This window comes from Mycena indigotica (assembly GCF_014461135.1).
Source record: "Mycena indigotica strain 171206Taipei chromosome Unknown Mind.scaff0014, whole genome shotgun sequence".
Taxonomy (NCBI): Eukaryota; Fungi; Basidiomycota; class Agaricomycetes; order Agaricales; family Mycenaceae; genus Mycena; species Mycena indigotica.
The window spans coordinates 399,862-417,941 of record NW_023503013.1 but is presented as its reverse complement, the minus strand read 5'-3'; the positions used below and the strand labels follow the sequence as shown (position 1 = coordinate 417,941).

Sequence of the window (18,080 nt, the reverse complement as noted above, 5' to 3'; positions counted from 1 at the left end):
TGTGGCGGGTCGGGGCATTGAATGATTGTTAGCGTTGGACGGAGGCGGGATGCGGTCGTCGTAGTAGACGGAGAGAGAGAGGAAGGGCACGTGGTTCGCTGGGATCTGCATCGTCTTATCTTTTTTTTCCTTCGTGACACCTATAGCCGGTCCTCCAGCTGGCCTCCAGCTTGAGAGTGGACTCAAAAAGCTCAAATTGTATCACATTGAGTCTTGACTCAGCGTACATTGGCACTAACACTAATCGGGTTGTTCTATGTTCTACGACTCAACACTGTCTGCTCCTTGTGCACACGGATCACCTCCTGCATCACCTCCTGTCCAAGGAGGGCCCGCCAGTGCCGCCTAAACGGAGTGCGGGGAGTGGCGCCGCCGCGCAACTGCTCCAAGCACTTAGTTGCATGCTGAATTACATCCGGAGGGCCGGCTTGGCCTCCAGGAAAGTACAGGCTGAGAGTGCGATCGAAGTTCCTGCGCCAGAAGTCTTGCACTGTCGTTGTAGGCAGCGGAGTCTGTAGGTTTGTAGGCAATAGTCTCGATATATCATCTGTGATCTTGTCAAAGATGATAATCCGTGCGTTGTCCTGGAAAATGACCATGTTAGGGAATCTTAATTGAATGCATGAAGATAAGTAACCTCAACATCAACACTGATTAGGTTGCGTTGGAGCGGGTCCACAAGAGCCGTGCATACTGTAACAAGATTGTCAACATGTTTATACTGATCGAAATTGACTGGGTTGGTCTAAAGTTCATGTGAGTACTCCGAATGATGATGAAGTGGAAAACAGGACGCCATCGACGAAGTACGAGGACAAAGGCGGATAAATCCAAACAATTTCGGTTGGAAGGTCAGTCCGACCAGTAATACAGCATCGCCGCTGGTCGCGGCTCTGAACGCGTGTTGATAGATCAGCGGGGATATCGTTCTGGTTTCATAGTACTATCAGCCCTGACCAATGAGGAGGAACACGACATAGTACCTGCCCGGGGTACTTGTTGCTAAGCACCGTTTCTTCATCACGGAAAGATTCCGCCTCATATTCAGCGCATCCAAGAGTTTGCAATGAGTATGGTTCTCCATCTGAGTTGTCTGTGAGTGAACCGAACAGCCCTGCAGTGGAGGTATACCCATTGAGAAAATGCCGTATGTTCCAGGCTCAAGCGGGTCACTCGAGTCGCGAGCGATTGGAGGGCCTTCTACGCCTTGGACCATGAAAGGAACAGTCTCGATGGTTTCAAGTGATATCCGCCGCAAGACCACCTTTTCCTTGATGGGTTCTCGACTGACGGGGCTGCTACAGCCCGAGAATTCCAACCAGCGATAGAAAGTAGCTGCAGTCAATGGTATCTGGTTTAGATTGAAACCTGTGAGCCAAAGATTAGGGATGTCCGCAAATTTTCAGAGCTTGAATCATACCTCCAGCCAGTATAGCTTGCGGTTTGTCACGGCGCGGATAGTCAGGCTTGATCATAATCGAAAAGACGTGCATGTTTCGGCCTTGCTGGGCAACTCTCTTGGATACAAGAAACCTGGAATAATACTCAAAGGGAGTTCCAGTATGTTGGGGTGAACCATACGAGCCAGTGGCGTCCATGTCGAATTTAAGTGACATTGTCAAGTCGTGGTCGAGCAATAAGTGGCGTCACAGGCGACGTCACGCTTTCATGAACTCTGAGGTCCCTTTTTATACTCAAAGATGACAGCATTGGGAACATTCGAGAACTACTTGCCAGTGACTCAAACATTGGGCTGACTCTTGAGCTTAGACTCGTGTTGAAATCTGAGCTGAGGCTGTGGCCACGTGTGCCCCAGATTCATGATGACTCTCAGGTTGCTGTGTACTAGTACATGCTGATGCGGCGTTCAATAACGTTCAATTAGCAACAACTAGCCGCCAATTTCAATGGGACTTCAATTGAGTCCACATCGGACGGTCGCATGATGACCCAGAAGTTGACAACTTGAAGACTGTGGCTCAAACTCTGGGGCGAAGACTGCAGTCATTGGTTCAGACTCGGAGTCAGCCATCGCGGCATCTTCAAGTTGCACTGACAAACAGCCTGATCCTGTCCGAGTCACCAAGTGCCGCGTGGTGGAATGGGAATGGCACTGATCAGTGATGTGGCCATAAGCAATATTTGTACCGGTTCTCTGGTCCACATATAAAAGAGGCCTAGGAATCCCTGTCTCTTCCTCACGGCACCCACTACTAGTTGCCCGTTGTCTGTTGATATTACTTGAAGCCTTTGACTTCAGATGGCAGCCTACAGCCCACAAAATTACGTCAATCGCAACGAGAGGAATATTCACATATGGTCAAGCCAAACAGGATATCAGGGCATGCGATATATTGTCGGAGGTTCAATTTCAATATTGTTTAAATTTCAAGTTAAGGCTGACACCAGATTCCGTAGGATGTCACACTTGGCCAAGGCCGCCACTAGCGCTAGCGTTGCACCGCGAGCTACACTCAGCGATCGAGGGACTAGAGCACAACTTGGAATTCTGGTGGCCACTGACAAAGCACGACCTCTACAAATATCTGGAAATCATCACCAGAAAGAATCCCGGCTTCAAATGGGTGCTTTTTGGTCCATACGAATTTAGGGATCCCATTTCTCAGCTTGAACAACTTCTTGGAGATATTCCTGCCTTGGAATTCACCCGACTAGTCCAAGACATTATAACTAATGCAGCGGCCGGTCAGTTCCAGGGTATGACGGACGACATTGAAACCGCGGCAGTGGCAGGGCAATATCTACTGTTGATGCAATCTGAAAGCCACGAGAAGCTTCTTCACCCCGTGAAACCTGAATTGATCTACTCTTCTCTACAGTCAATGAGCAGACTGGCAACGGCTCAAAATGCAAGTGTTGCCAGTGGGGTCACTCTACAGTCTCCGATTCAGAGTCTCTCGCAAACTGTCAGTGGCACTCTCGGCTCAGGCTCAAACACGGTTGGAGACACAACCAAGGCCGGAAGAACCGACCCAGATCCAGACGATGACATTGACATAGACGACGAATCGGGGTCGGATGATGATTACTCGGATGATAGTGACGGCGGTGTTCTCCCTGCCAGTGGCAAGAAGCTTAAGGCTCGCCGAGTGAGGATTAATTCAACTCAATATGGGACATTCCACTAACTCTAAACTTTAGAAAGCTACGCACCGAGTACATTGTCGCCAACGCGACTTTCGATGCCGCATATCTGGATATGCTATCCCAAACAGGCCATGGCCACGTGGTCCAGTTTATGAAGGATTCAACGCGTGCCATATTGTGGCCCATGCGTTGGACGGCAGGGTAAATTTTCACTTCTAGCCATGCTTTTCGTAATCTGAAGAGTCAATAGTTGCAAGACATTGCTAGTCAAAAAGTTATCGATGCACTCTCGACTAACAGAGGCATCGACACTGTTGAGAATGGAATAATGATGCTAAACTTCTTTCACTCTTTGTTCGACGCCAACCACTTCGGTATTGATAAAGCATCAAACGGACTGAAGATATACACATTTGAGCGACGGGCTGCTACAATTGTTGGAGCAGGCCGGTCGATTTTCCCGCCGCTTACGATACCTCAAGACTATCAGCCACAACCATATAAACCTACCACGCGCAAGAAACATTCCGAAGTCAATAAGGTTCTTCTGCGCTTTCAGTTTGAGCTATGTGTTCGGTGGCATGTTTGTGGACTTGGCCGAGTGACCCCGGGTTCTTAGATATCAAGGGATGCTTCAAGGCTTGTAGCCATGTCATATAGGTCCAGTTGTCATAGTTGAATTAGAATTCATACAAGTTCAATTGTTTGTTAGTTCAGTGCCAAGTACCCTTCAAGTCGATCAGTAGGTGGATTGGTCGCGCTGAGAGTGCCGCCCACCTAGTTATCACAGTCGACCATGGCACCAACTGGCGTTCATTCGTACCATTCCCCGCTCCCTGTTCCTCGTCGTCATTCCTATCTCTTGTTCCAAATTCCAAGTTGCCGCAGTCGCGGTTGTCGCAGACAATGTCGTTGTTGGTCAGTGTTTCGTCGTCCTTTTGGCGTGACCAATAAGATTCCAGACCTGAAGTTTCGAGTTGTGTATGTCGCCGAGCTAGCGGTTGTGCGCGAGTGGGGAAATGAGCCGCCGGGAAGTCTAGTTTTGGGTGAGTTGCAAGTGCTGCTCCCCGTTCGCGACGCTGACCTTCCTACAGCGCTTTGCCTCCGCACTCCCCAGAATCTGCGTGCGTTGACCTTGCTCCCTTGCCGCAAATGACAAGTCTGGGGCAAGCTCAGCCCCGGCTCGTTTCCCACTTGCTCGACATCTTCAAAATGGTGAAGCTTAATGTTAGGATAGTGATTTCCGCTGACTTACCTTGTTCCAGGGCCACGCATTCCTTCCTTCCCGCCCATCCTGCATCGTCGCCCTCATCAAATGCCATCCAAAATTCGAGTCCTGTTATTGGCGAGTTGTCGTCAGTCTTGTCGCTGCTGAGATTGACATTGGATCTAGTTTTCTGGTCTCAGTTCGTTGGCTGCTCGGTCTAGGTGAGTTTTACTTTAGGCGACTCGTTTGACCTGCTTACCTGGTTTTAAGCCTGTCATTTCCTTCACGCCAGTCCCACCAGACCCCCCAAACCATTACCAGCACCCTTCAAATCTGCTGCGCCGCCTTGATTACTTTTAGGCACGTCAGCTCGCCGTTGCTCAGACATTTTCCTCGTAAGCAGTTTTGTGGTTGTCGGCGCTTTGCTGACCCAGCTCTTGCTGCAGCGTCGAATTCGGCCCGTTCCGGAGGTTCTGGAGGCGTTGGCCGTGCCGAACGGTAGACACCAGTACCAAGTAGCGAGTTGTGAGATGCGGCGACGAGCCCCGGCAGGTCGACTTGCAGTTCAAGTTGGCGGAAGCGCGGACGGCGGGTCTAGAGAAGGGACACGGGTGCAGCTGGTGGGGGCATTGCCGCTCTCAGGCTGACGGAACCAGATGTGGTGCTGGTTGAAAACGAAGAGAGAGAAAGGGCGGCGGTTGTTTGTCAGCCGGCACGTGGATCGCCGGGACACCGGCCCTGCCAGTGTCGAGCGCAAGCTTGTTTTCGTGCTCGGACAAGGCTGCCGCAGAGTACGTGTGGTCTCTTGATTTACTGACTGACATTACTTATCTCCAGCGGACTATTAGTGTTCCGGCCGGTAAGCTCCGAGTTTTCTTGAATCACCGTCAGTCAGACTCAGTCTTCTTATAATTACCAACGTGCAGCTCGACGGACATGCCCAGGGCTTGGATCCGTGCAGTTAAATCCACAGGTGAGTTTGTGCGTCACTGTGTCATTTGGCGTCCTTACATTGTGCCAGGAATTGACCGCGGCGTGTGTCGGCTGCGTGTGCGCCGCGACACGAGTGTGCGTGAGCCGCGCGAGGACGCGTCCGAAGTTCTTCTATTAGCTACAAACACAGCATACGCGACTCACTCCTCCTCCGACTCATCCTCCATTTCCACACCAGCATTCATCCCCTCGACATTCTGCAGCTCCGGCATATCATACACCACGGTACCTCCGGAGATCTCATCGATTGTTTTATGAGACAGTAACCCTTCAGTTATTGTGGTAGCTCTACCACGGGGGACATAGTATAGTTACCTCGTGAGCTCGGCTATTTGGTAACAGGGAGGGCCAGGGGCGAAGGTGTAGATACTTAGTATGTACACCGGGATAACTTCTGGAAACCGGCGTTCGTCATTCGGACCGTGCCGTGTATCAATCCAATCCAATCCGGCAGCCGCTTACCTTGTTCCAGCGCCCCAAATTCTTTCATTCCCAGTCTTCGTCTGCCATGGCCCAGCGCCTCCGGCTCGCCTCTTGCGAGTAGTCTTCTCGTTTGTCGCCGAGGCCCGACTTGCTGAATCAGCTCCTCAGGCAGTGCACAATTCCGCAGGTTCCGGGGGGTTTTGAAGGCGTTGGCCGTGCCGGAGGGCGGTACATACCAGCACCAAGTAGTTAGTTTCGAGATTTTCGCGGCGGCGGCCCCCGGCAGGTAGATAGGTCGGCTTGCCGTTCACGTCCAAGTTCGCAGAAGCGCGGACGGCGGATCTGGGGGCGAGACACGGCTGTGCGGGTAGCTGTCAGCGTTAGTAGACGGAGAGAGAGAGAGCAGTGGCCGTTTGTCAGCGGGCACGTGGATCGCCGGGACCCCGGTCCAACTCTTCGGCGGAGTTTTCGCGCTCGGCGCTTCAAGTCCGACGCTGTATACAGTGAGTTATGCATCGCTCTCGTCAGTTGGCATGCTTACATTGTGCCAGGCATCGAACGCGGCGTGTGTCGACTGCGAGAGCGCCGCGACGCGTTGACGGGAGGGTGCGTGAGCCGGCGGCACGGGGACGCGGCCTAGGTTCTTCTTCTATCAGCTACAAACGATACCAAATAAACACTTGGGAAAGTGTAATTATGCAACCAATTGGTTCTTTTTCTTCCATTAGCTACAAACGCAGCATGATGTCTACTAGAGTAATATTCACTCCTCCTCCTCCTCTGAATCACTGTTCGTCCATTTCCACACCAGCATTCATCCCCTTCTTCCCCTCAATATTCTGCAGCTCCGGCATATCATACACCACCTCCGGCAGCGCCTCGCCCTTCTTCGCCGTAATAATCCCAAACTCAAACGTGAACCCCGACCCAAGCTGACTCCGCCCAAACAGGCCCACAATCCGCTCGTCGTTCTGCGGCTGCAAAGTGGCCGAGGCCCGGCCATTAAGCTCGCCCCAACTGACGCCGTTGTCGAGCGTCATTCGGATTCCCGCAAGAGACCCCCAGCCATAGTCTACACCGCCGCGGTTGATCTCGACTCGGGCGATGCTCGCGCTGACCGGAATGCCGCTCTTTGAGGAGGCGTGCCCGCCGAACATGTGCCGCCTGCCAGTGCCGTAGCGCGAGACCGGCCCGCAGTTGACTTGTGTCCCGTCCTCGTAGTACTAAGTACACAACCGCGCCATCCATGATCGCCCCGACCCGCAAATCAATCGCTTTCGCACGCGCGATCGACCCATCTGCGCGTTTTCGCTGCAGCAACAAAGCCCAGTGCCAGAACCTCTCTCTTGGGTCCCAGTCCGACTTGACAGACGTTTTCCGGAGGACAACCGAAGTGCCCGGCACGCGGATGAACGGCAGCTCAGCGAGCATCTTCCAAACTTCATCGCAGACCCGCGTCTTGCCGTTGAGTCCCAAGATCGACATCGACAGCGACTCCGTCCGGTCGAACTTTTTCTCGAGGTCGGTGAAAGCGACGGCGAAAGTCTTCCCGCCCTCGCATGTCGCATTTGCGATGGTCTCCTGGACACTAGCGGCGAGACTCGTGTTGGTAAGCACCGGGGACTGGTAAACGAGCAGTGTCTTCTCCGGGGTGGTCACCTGAATCCGCGCGATTCCGGCCCTGCAACTAAGCTACAGAACGGGTTCCGTTCTTCTGAATCCTTTACCAGCTCGCAGGTGATGTCCGCCGCCGCTTGCCGATCTTCGGGACTCAACACGGGGTCGCCGGGAAGGAGGAAGTGCTCCAAGACGCGAAACTTGAGTGCATCCTGGAGATCCCACACCGCATCGTTCGCCGTCTCTTCGTGGGCGATGAAATTGCGGGCCCAATGGCGGGAGTAACCGCGGGCCATGATCCCGCTCGTGTGATCCGCGCTGAACGCATGGCCGACCTCGTGCAAGAACGCGCCTTGGCCAACCCAGCAGGCCTCTCTCATCGTGCCACACTCCCCGTTGTCGTTGCCGACTGTATCTCCCGTGAGGGTTCTGTCGAGCAGATACGCGGGGACTTCCTCCAAGAAGCGCGGCCAGGAATACGTGAGATGGCTCCCAAAAACACCCAACGACACGCCATTCGGCTTATGGCATCCCAAAGCTGCATGACCCAGAATAAGATCCTGCTCGATGGAGTAATGCGCGTCGAGAATGAGGCCAGCGACAACCGGTCGCTCGGCAGAGTTGAACGGCGACCCGTGGCTGCGCAGCGCGTCTTCAAAGTACTTGTGCAAGTCATCTCTGCGCTGGCCATGTTGGTTCTGTTGTGCGACATCTGCATCACGCAGCTGGGCGACGGTCTTCTTGGAGCGGATCACGTGGATTTTTGGGACCGCGCCTGTTAGTTGACGGTCGCTCTGGAAGCCCGCGCGGAATGTTGTGTCGCGCGCCCACTCTTCGTCCAGACGGAACGACCGCCGGCCAAGCCCTTTGAGCCGGAAATCTTCGGCCGTTTGCGCCTGCCACACTTGCTGCCACATATACGCCGCCATCCGGAACTTGGCGACCGCCGCCTCGAGGGTGCTGCAAGGGGGTATCAGAAAAAAAATAACGGAACATACCTTGGACTTTTTGTTTAAGCTCTTCCAGGGGACCCACCGACCGTGACTGTGACGTGACATTACCATATTAGGAAGGTAATTCGCACAGTCATGTGATCTGATAGCATCAAACTCAGTCGGTCCTCTGAATTTCCAAGAACATTAATAGAAACATAGACTCCTAGATATATATATATCTTCTGGACAAAGTCCTGCTATGGTCATTGTCTCACAAATCTCACTCCAGAGTACAGATATCCATCCCCATATGGTCACAATATTCCATCTAATCATGAGATACTGAAAAATAACCACTTGTGAGATTGTTGATACTTAATTATGGATGTGTAGTGCACCAAACAGTACTTGTAACCCATTCTAAGGCAATTTTGACTTACAATTTCAGTCAAAAAGTCCCTACCAAAAAAAAATTTTAAGGGTCCGGAGGGGGGACCGACCGACCATCCCGGGTTGTCACTTTTTGACACGTGACACCCCCCTTGGGGTGCTGTGGGCGGTGGAAATCGCGCCGTACTTGGCCGGGGGGGCAGTCGATGAGCAGGGGCGAGTCTTTCGCGACCATGATGGCGAGATGGAGCGGCGGGAGTTGGAGGAGGGGTTGGTAGACCAGTTTGACAGAGTGTGCAGGAGAAACCGCACCGGCATGGTGCAGTGTCAGCTCCACCGTGTTGCTCCCGGGAGCGAGCATCGCAAGCGCCTTCCACCGACCCGCGACCGCCCGGCCAGCTCTGGCCCGTTTGGCGCCCAAAGCTGTCCGTAACATGCACGGACACAAAGTCCTCTTCTCCGCTTCCCAGGTTATTGCACTGCCCAGAAAGAAGAAGACAGTGCTGGTAGACCGTCTCTCCGTCGTCGACGTTGAGGACGAAGTCAGAGGCTACGACGGCGAGCTCAAACAAGTGTGAGTCTTTGCATGGAAAGGCATACGACACGAACACGAACACACCTTTGCTGCAGGACCAGGCTCTGGGGTTGCAGGACGTTTGGACATGAGTTGCCAGGGTGGAAACGTGGCCGCATCGTCGCGAGTCAGGATTTTATTTTATGTATTGCGTACAAGGTCAGTCCGTGACTAATCGCGTCGTGATCACGGATAGCAATTATTGGTCCAGTGTCAAAAGTCTTCCGTTGATTACCGGTTGGAGTGCCAAATGTCAGGAAGCTTACATACAAGGACCCCGAAGGTAATCTACCTATCATATGTCACTAGGGGTCTCCGGCGCATGCGCCGTAGCCAATGACCTTGCTTTTGCCTGAGCAGCGTTGGTGTGACACCAACGAGTTTACACCGGGCACAATGTCAACGGCGGCCTGTAGATGGCAGTCCAAATGACAGCCTGTGTGACAGACCGTATGGCGGACCCAACGGCGGTTCCAACAGCAGCCAAGTTTTCTTTGTGTATCTCTTTGTCTGGAAAAAGCTGAAAGAATGACATTTGAATTTTTAGTCTCAACACTATTTGTGGACTGTATTGACACAATGCTGCTAATCCGCTCTGAAGAGCTGACTCATGTTACGCTATGAGTACTACCAGAAACGCGGAATCGAAAGGATGACGTGCGAAGGAAAAAAAAAAATCCATCACCACGTGTTTCTTCCATCACTTTCCTCCTTCGGTCATCACCGCACCGCCCATGCATGCCTCCCTCGTCCGGCGCTCCCTCGGTGGGGCTAGTCCCGCCCAAAATCACCACCCCCACATTCATTGTACCCACCCCCTCCGCTCTGTTGACTGACACGTCACCGTCGGGCGCCTCCGCTGGCCCGCTCGGTCCCCTCGTGTCGTTCTACTCCAAGCTCTTGACAGGCCGCGCTGGCGCCGGCAGTAGCGGGAGTCAAGGGGCACTAGTTCAGTGGGAAGAATGCCAGCGCGAAGCCGGTGCTCATCGGCATACCAGCCTATACACTGGACTACCAACGTGAGTGCGATAGTCCCTCCTCAACGACTGCGATGCTGACCTACTCTGTCTCTCTTTCTCCACCCATCGCTTTATCACTGTTCCACAGTCAATCTCAGTGCATGTGCTGCTATTTCCTGCTTCCCCCCGCTTATCCTTGCTAGAGCACCACAAGAGCAACGCGCATTAGATGTTGTTGTGCCTTGTGCCGTTTTATTCCAACCTCTCAAAGGGTAGTGGCGGGGATCAAGGAGCACCGGTTCAGTGGGCGCTGTCTCCCCTGCGGCCTACTATCGTTGGGCACAGACATCCCCTCCACGCCTCCGCCTTGCTCCACCACACTTTGACGACGAACGACGCTCTACATTCGAATCAAGTGTCCTCTATGTGCAGTCGATGTCCCGTCCCACCCTCCATTCACACAGAAGCGAGCGATACCGTCTGCGGTCAGCAACACATGTGCCCACGGACATCTCGCGAATTACTTCTGGCTCTGCCGCCGTCACCAACCGTACGGAGGACCAGTGACGAGCGTGGCGGCGCATGGTTGAGAGGGTGAAGTAACTTGCAGCGGAGGGGCTTATGCCTCTGCCGGTTATAACTCCGGTATCATTAATTCATTACTATGGTATCATGTCCACGTTGTGTCCACGGTGTGCTTGAACTCAGCGGCATCCCGCTGTTTCACTGCCTCCCTCTTTTTGCGCAGCAGCGCCGTGAAGTTGCTCTCCGACTTGTACCTCTGGCGGTTCGCTGCGGCACATGCCCCGCGCGGGGCATCGCCGTCGCCGGGCAGTTCGCGACGTACACCGCTGGGTCCGCGCTCGTCACCATACCCGTCGTTGTCTACCGGAACACATATCAGCCGGGAAAAGAGAAGACCGGCTACGCACCCAGTAGATGCACGACCCGCCGCTGGGCGTGTGCGGCGTCCCGTAGGCACACGTGAGCAGCCCGCCGTGGAGGAGCGTGACCTCGGGCAGCGGCGCGCCGCCCTCGCTCTTCGGCCGACAGAGGTAGTTGCACGCCGCAGGCCCCGGGCCGAGAACCGCTGTAGTCCCGGCGCACAGAGGCTGCCCGATGCTCTGCGGCGTCGTGCGCGCGCCGTCGCTCTATTATCAGCTCCGGGCACGTGGTTTCGACGTGCAGACGCACCAGGCGGTACTCGCGCGCAGGAGAGCGGGGCTGGCCCAGTAGGGCTCACGCACCACAGACGGCCCGTCGCCGGGTTCGCGGGGTCGATCGCGAGCCACTGGTCCTGCGTGACGCAAACAGTGGATCGCCAGAATGGAAAACAATAACTTTGGGAATTACGTTGTGGATGCTCTTTCCCCGGCACCCCCGCTGCCGCGGCCCCCCAGACGCTCCTATTCCTGCGCAAACGGCCATTATTGGCCTGCCTTTGTCCTCATGATTTCCGACATCCCCGCGGCCATTTGGCGCCAACCTGCTGTGTTTAATGACGCCGGATGACTGACATTCAAGTTGCGCATGCCTTTGCCCAGCAAGAAGAGCTTGTCCTTGCGGACCTCATCCCCGACAGCGACGAGCTCGACGGAGACGGCTAGCGGCCAACACCGCTCACCGTTACCACCCTCGCGGGCCTCCGACTTCGTAATGCAGGGAGAGCACTGCCCAAAACTGTTCCCTCGGTTGATGTGAGCATCATCTCAACGGACTCAGGGCAAACTAAGTGGGCCCTCCAGCTGGCCGAGCTCCACGTCCGAAACTAGGTCCTCAATGACTCTATTGAGGTCGCACGATTTCTGTCCGGTGTCTTTCCCGGGGCACAGATCATGTCGGGCCGGTGCACTGCCGTTGAGCGCAACGTTGAGCGACCATTGGGAATCGGCACTGAAATTAATGACAGTCCAATACAACATAATTAGTCAAAGATGACAGCTTGTGTGAAATTCAACAATGTTTTTTTCTCTTTCATGAGGTACGATGTTTCAAAGGCAAAGTACACAAAGAAAGTACAAAGAGGTTGGGACTGCCTGTTCCACTGCCTTGCAAACCGCCGTTGGGTCCGCCGCATGTACTCCCATCTGTCAACCGCCCGTTGCCATTGTGCCCGGTGTTACTTGTTAAGTATCATCTATGTCAGGAACAGGGCCGGCCCGGGCCCACGTGACGGTCTCCTGCCAGCCTGACAAGTGTGGGAAAGATGGTTCAACCCCCATAGCTGGGTGGTTGGCAACCAGGCAGCGTAGATGGTGCCACTGCTGCAATAGAGAGCAGGGTAGGGACAGCTCGGGCGACTCGAGACGCCCCGCTGCCACGTTGTGTGACAGCGGTGTCACAGGATACGAGTAGTCGTCTAGAGTTTCCTACCCCTGCTGAAGGGAACGAGTCCATAGCCAAAGATCGCTGCCTAGTAGAGTTGGTGCCCAAGACATAGGGCAAGGCATAGGCTGGGCCAGTTGAACAAGCCGTTCGGGCGGGGCGTGACGTAACGCGGTCACGCCCGACGGTTCGGGGGTCGAGGGGAGTCGCCCCGCAACAGGGGCTGCGGGCCCGAGACCCCTGGAGCGCTTGAGAAGGGTTGCCAGTCCAAGGGGCGACATATCTCCTTTCCTGGAGTAACGAGTCGCTGTGGCTCCTAGACACCGCGTGACGGCGCGGTGTGACGCGTGACATGCGGGCCCGATCGGGCCCGCTCCCTCCCATCGCCCCGTACCAGGGGAACCCAGAGCTTGAGGCCAGAGAGCAAGAAGAAGTGGCTAGGACAAGGGTGAACATAAGAGACAAGAGCCTGAGCTGTCCAGCCCAACCAAGGGCTCAGGTCAATGAGGCAAGCTAGCCTGGAGTGTTGGAAGTCGTCTAGACGCCCCTTTCCTGGGGTATGGTCGCAGCAACCCCGCTCTAGGGGACCAGGCCGGAGTAGGGTTCAAAGGAAGAGACTTCAATGCTAAACCTAAGGTACAGGAGTAATACTCTAGTCTTTATATACTGTGGGCGCTAGGGGCCGATCGGGCCCGCTGAGGGTCGATCAGAAGGGAGCAGGGGATGTCTCTGGTCGTCCCTGGTCGCTCCGCTAGGAGCCCAGGGACCATTCCTCTGGAAAGGAGCCATGCCAATGTCGACACTAAGGAGTGTTTGACAATGCAACAGTAAGGAGCTCCCTCCTGGACCCTGTGGTTGTCTAGGGCCGATTGGGCCCGCTGTCAAGGGCGTCCGGCGGCGCATCATGATCCCTGATGGCGGGTCATGATGGCTTGATGGCTGACTAAAGCGCGATCCGTGATTATGTCCCTTCTCTGGGATATTAGTGTTGTTGCTCATTGCTTTGAGCTTGTGAATTATGAGGGCTTGTCAAGCCCTAGGGCTCTAAGGGTGGTGAGGGTCCGATGGGCCGTATAGGGCCCGTTGGCCCGACCCGAACCCTGACATCACCCCCCACTAGGCGAAACTCGTCCCGAGTTTTATCGTCCGATTTCCGTATTCAATTCCGAATTGTTGAGAAAAAAATTTCGTCATTCGCATGTAGATGCCTTCTCGTCGAAGGGCTTAGTCGATTCCTCTCTCGCGTCCAGGCCCCAGTCGCGTCCTCCCAAAGGATGATCAGACATCCTGACGCTCTCCTGGGTCTCCCCGTTCCCCGTTCCTGGCCGGAGCGGAGGTGGTCGTACACCCCCTCCGGTCCAGGCGCTGCGCCTAACCTCCCAGCACTCCTCCCCATCGCCTGTTGCCCCAGGCGCGCCTTTGCGAGGGATGATCGGACATCCAGACGCTTCTGAGTCTCCCCCATTTCTCCCGTTCCTAGCCGCAGAGGGGACGATCGGACATCCCTTGCGGGCCAGGCGCTACTCCTAACCTCCTAGCACTCCTCCCCTACGCCTTGTGTCGAGTTGGGCTCGGCGACGGCTCGACGCGCGTCGTTCTCGGTCACGTGCTTCCCACGTGTGCGTTCCTCCTACTGGGGCGCATGTTCCCTGTCGTCACGTGCTGCGTGCTACGGGCCCGCGATGGCCCGACACCAGCGCCGGAGCGGACGGGCCGGGTCTTATCCGTGACATCGCCCCCTCCCTTGGAACGACTCATCTCGAGTCGGCGTGGCTTGGTCGCCCCGGTTTCTCGGGGTGTTTGGTTGTTCACATTTTCCGAACACTGGCTTCCAATTACATGCTGAGCATTGGCTGCGCGTTTTTAGACCTTTCGTAGCTTCTCCTGTTTGCGTAGTTTCAGCCCGGTCCGGTCCAGTGCGTCCGCGCATATGCAATGTTCAATCTCGTTGCCAGTCGAAGCCCAGAGGCGATGGGGTCGCTATGACGACACCTAGCCATCCCTCTGTCCAGCCTCCAATTTTGGGGTGTTATTGTCCCCGGTTTTTTGCTGCCAGTGTGCAGCCACCCCGTTCCAGGGGTCATCGTTGTTTTTTCGTATATGCAGATTTGGCCCATCAGTTCGTCGGGGCCCCGTCAGGCCGATTCGGGCCGATGTGGGCCGAATCGGGCCGATTCAGGTCATCGATCCCATCATCTTAGTCGTATGAGGGTTTGAACATCAATTCACACGGTTTTGGGTTTGTCTGGTTGAAGGCCAGCACCTTTGAACGAAATTTCCCACGGTTGGGAAAGGGGTGACGTTCGGGCGCACGGGACGGGTCTCTTGCTAGTGAAAAGAGCCTGGGTCTGCTTCTTCCCCCAGCGCTCCCAGAGTGGTTTTCCACTCTCCTTGGCTGCTATAGAGGTGGGGACGGACTCAACGTTTCCCGTGCCTCAAGCGCCGTTCACCGGAGTGGACGCCCCATGGCAGAAAGAAGTTGCAGCCCAGAAGTCGACATCTGGGGGAGCCGATATTCCTTACCTCGGCGCCAGGGTACGAGAATTCGAAAGAAGAGGGTATAGGGAAAGAATTTGCCGGTAGAGGGGCGAAAGAAACAAAGGTTTGTGTTCGGACCAACGGGTCATCGGGCCCGTAGATTGACAGGCCAGACTTCGAGTCGGGCCGCGCAAGGTCTCCTAAGAACGCACACCAAGAACAAAACAGACGGATTGTCGGGCCTGCGAGTATGGCGAGCGGGGTAGATTTGAACCGAAAGGGCCCGTTAATTCGGTCCCTTGTCGTTGTCGGTGATCGAAGGTTCGAATCGGGTCGTTTCGTCTTGTCGTTAGGCGCAGAAGGTATGGAAGATCTCCTTAACCGGAGTGGACAAGTGGAGCAGGTTTTGACCTGTTCCCAGGAGTTTTAACGCGAAGGGGCGGACTCCTCAACCCATAAGACGAATGGAGCAAAAGTTGTTGGCTCCCAGGAGTTTCAAGACGAAAGGGATAACTCCTCAACCCATTGGACGAAGTGCCGACACATAGAGTGGTCGTTCAGCACAGAAAGGATGCTCCAAGAACTTGAGCTTTCCAGAGAGCGCCCCACACTTGAAAGAAGGACAGTAAAGGAGGTTTAGCATTCTGTCAGGAACAGGGCCGGCCCGGGCCCACGTGACGGTCTCCTGCCAGCCTGACAAGTGTGGGAAAGATGGTTCAACCCCCATAGCTGGGTGGTTGGCAACCAGGCAGCGTAGATGGTGCCACTGCTGCAATAGAGAGCAGGGTAGGGACAGCTCGGGGCGACTCGAGACGCCCCGCTGCCACGTTGTGTGACAGCGGTGTCACAGGATACGAGTAGTCGTCTAGAGTTTCCTACCCCTGCTGAAGGGAACGAGTCCATAGCCAAAGATCGCTGCCTAGTAGAGTTGGTGCCCAAGACATAGGGCAAGGCATAGGCTGGGCCAGTTGAACAAGCCGTTCGGGCGGGGCGTGACGTAACGCGGTCACGCCCGACGGTTCGGGGGGTCGAGGGGAGTCGCCCCGCAACAGGGGCTGCGGGCCCGAGACCCCTGGAGCGCTTGAGAAGGGTTGCCAGTCCAAGGGGCGACATATCTCCTTTCCTGGAGTAACGAGTCGCTGTGGCTCCTAGACACCGCGTGACGGCGCGGTGTGACGCGTGACATGCGGGCCCGATCGGGCCCGCTCCCTCCCATCGCCCCGTACCAGGGGAACCCAGAGCTTGAGGCCAGAGAGCAAGAAGAAGTGGCTAGGACAAGGGTGAACATAAGAGACAAGAGCCTGAGCTGTCCAGCCCAACCAAGGGCTCAGGTCAATGAGGCAAGCTAGCCTGGAGTGTTGGAAGTCGTCTAGACGCCCCTTTCCTGGGGTATGGTCGCAGCAACCCCGCTCTAGGGGACCAGGCCGGAGTAGGGTTCAAAGGAAGAGACTTCAATGCTAAACCTAAGGTACAGGAGTAATACTCTAGTCTTTATATACTGTGGGCGCTAGGGGCCGATCGGGCCCGCTGAGGGTCGATCAGAAGGGAGCAGGGGATGTCTCTGGTCGTCCCTGGTCGCTCCGCTAGGAGCCCAGGGACCATTCCTCTGGAAAGGAGCCATGCCAATGTCGACACTAAGGAGTGTTTGACAATGCAACAGTAAGGAGCTCCCTCCTGGACCCTGTGGTTGTCTAGGGCCGATTGGGCCCGCTGTCAAGGGCGTCCGGCGGCGCATCATGATCCCTGATGGCGGGTCATGATGGCTTGATGGCTGACTAAAGCGCGATCCGTGATTATGTCCCTTCTCTGGGATATTAGTGTTGTTGCTCATTGCTTTGAGCTTGTGAATTATGAGGGCTTGTCAAGCCCTAGGGCTCTAAGGGTGGTGAGGGTCCGATGGGCCGTATAGGGCCCGTTGGCCCGACCCGAACCCTGACATCACCCCCCACTAGGCGAAACTCGTCCCGAGTTTTATCGTCCGATTTCCGTATTCAATTCCGGATTGTTGAGAAAAAAATTTCGTCATTCGCATGTAGATGCCTTCTCGTCGAAGGGCTTAGTCGATTCCTCTCTCGCGTCCAGGCCCCAGTCGCGTCCTCCCAAAGGATGATCAGACATCCTGACGCTCTCCTGGGTCTCCCCGTTCCCCGTTCCTGGCCGAAGCGGAGGTGGTCGTACACCCCCATCCGGTCCAGGCGCTGCGCCTAACCTCCCAGCACTCCTCCCCATCGCCTGTTGCCCCAGGCGCGCCTTTGCGAGGGATGATCGGACATCCAGACGCTTCTGAGTCTCCCCCATTTCTCCCGTTCCTAGCCGCAGAGGGGACGATCGGACATCCCTTGCGGGCCAGGCGCTACTCCTAACCTCCTAGCACTCCTCCCCTACGCCTTGTGTCGAGTTGGGCTCGGCGACGGCTCGACGCGTCGTTCTCGGTCACGTGCTTCCCACGTGTGCGTTCCTCCTACTGGGGCGCATGTTCCCTGTCGTCACGTGCTGCGTGCTACGGGCCCGCGATGGCCCGACACCAGCGCCGGAGCGGACGGGCCGGGTCTTATCCGTGACATCGCCCCCTCCCTTGGAACGACTCATCTCGAGTCGGCGTGGCTTGGTCGCCCCGGTTTCTCGGGGTGTTTGGTTGTTCACATTTTCCGAACACTGGCTTCCAATTACATGCTGAGCATTGGCTGCGCGTTTTTAGACCTTTCGTAGCTTCTCCTGTTTGCGTAGTTTCAGCCCGGTCCGGTCCAGTGCGTCCGCGCATATGCAATGTTCAATCTCGTTGCCAGTCGAAGCCCAGAGGCGATGGGGTCGCTATGACGACACCTAGCCATCCCTCTGTCCAGCCTCCAATTTTGGGGTGTTATTGTCCCCGGTTTTTTGCTGCCAGTGTGCAGCCACCCCCGTTCCAGGGGTCATCGTTGTTTTTTCGTATATGCAGATTTGGCCCATCAGTTCGTCGGGGCCCGTCAGGCCGATTCGGGCCGATGTGGGCCGAATCGGGCCGATTCAGGTCATCGATCCCATCATCTTAGTCGTATGAGGGTTTGAACATCAATTCACACGGTTTTGGG

At 55.5% G+C, this 18,080-nt stretch overlaps 2 protein-coding genes across 2 annotated transcripts; one reads left to right on the top strand and one right to left on the bottom strand.

Moving 5' to 3' along the window:
* Nucleotides 1-254: 254 nt before the first annotated feature.
* Nucleotides 255-1,616, bottom strand: MIND_01302100 (uncharacterized protein; the record flags this gene model as incomplete). Its single annotated transcript, XM_037369481.1, has 7 exons — nucleotides 255-584; nucleotides 638-745; nucleotides 795-929; nucleotides 984-1,084; nucleotides 1,132-1,368; nucleotides 1,421-1,533; nucleotides 1,582-1,616. The coding sequence occupies 7 exons, from the start codon at nucleotides 1,614-1,616 to the stop codon at nucleotides 255-257; spliced, it is 1,059 nt and encodes a 352-aa protein (XP_037213979.1).
* Nucleotides 1,617-2,260: 644 nt separating this feature from the next.
* On the top strand, nucleotides 2,261-3,727 carry MIND_01302000 (uncharacterized protein; the record flags this gene model as incomplete). Its single annotated transcript, XM_037369480.1, has 4 exons — nucleotides 2,261-2,363; nucleotides 2,419-3,110; nucleotides 3,163-3,309; nucleotides 3,359-3,727. The coding sequence occupies 4 exons, from the start codon at nucleotides 2,261-2,263 to the stop codon at nucleotides 3,725-3,727; spliced, it is 1,311 nt and encodes a 436-aa protein (XP_037213978.1).
* Nucleotides 3,728-18,080: the final 14,353 nt, after the last annotated feature.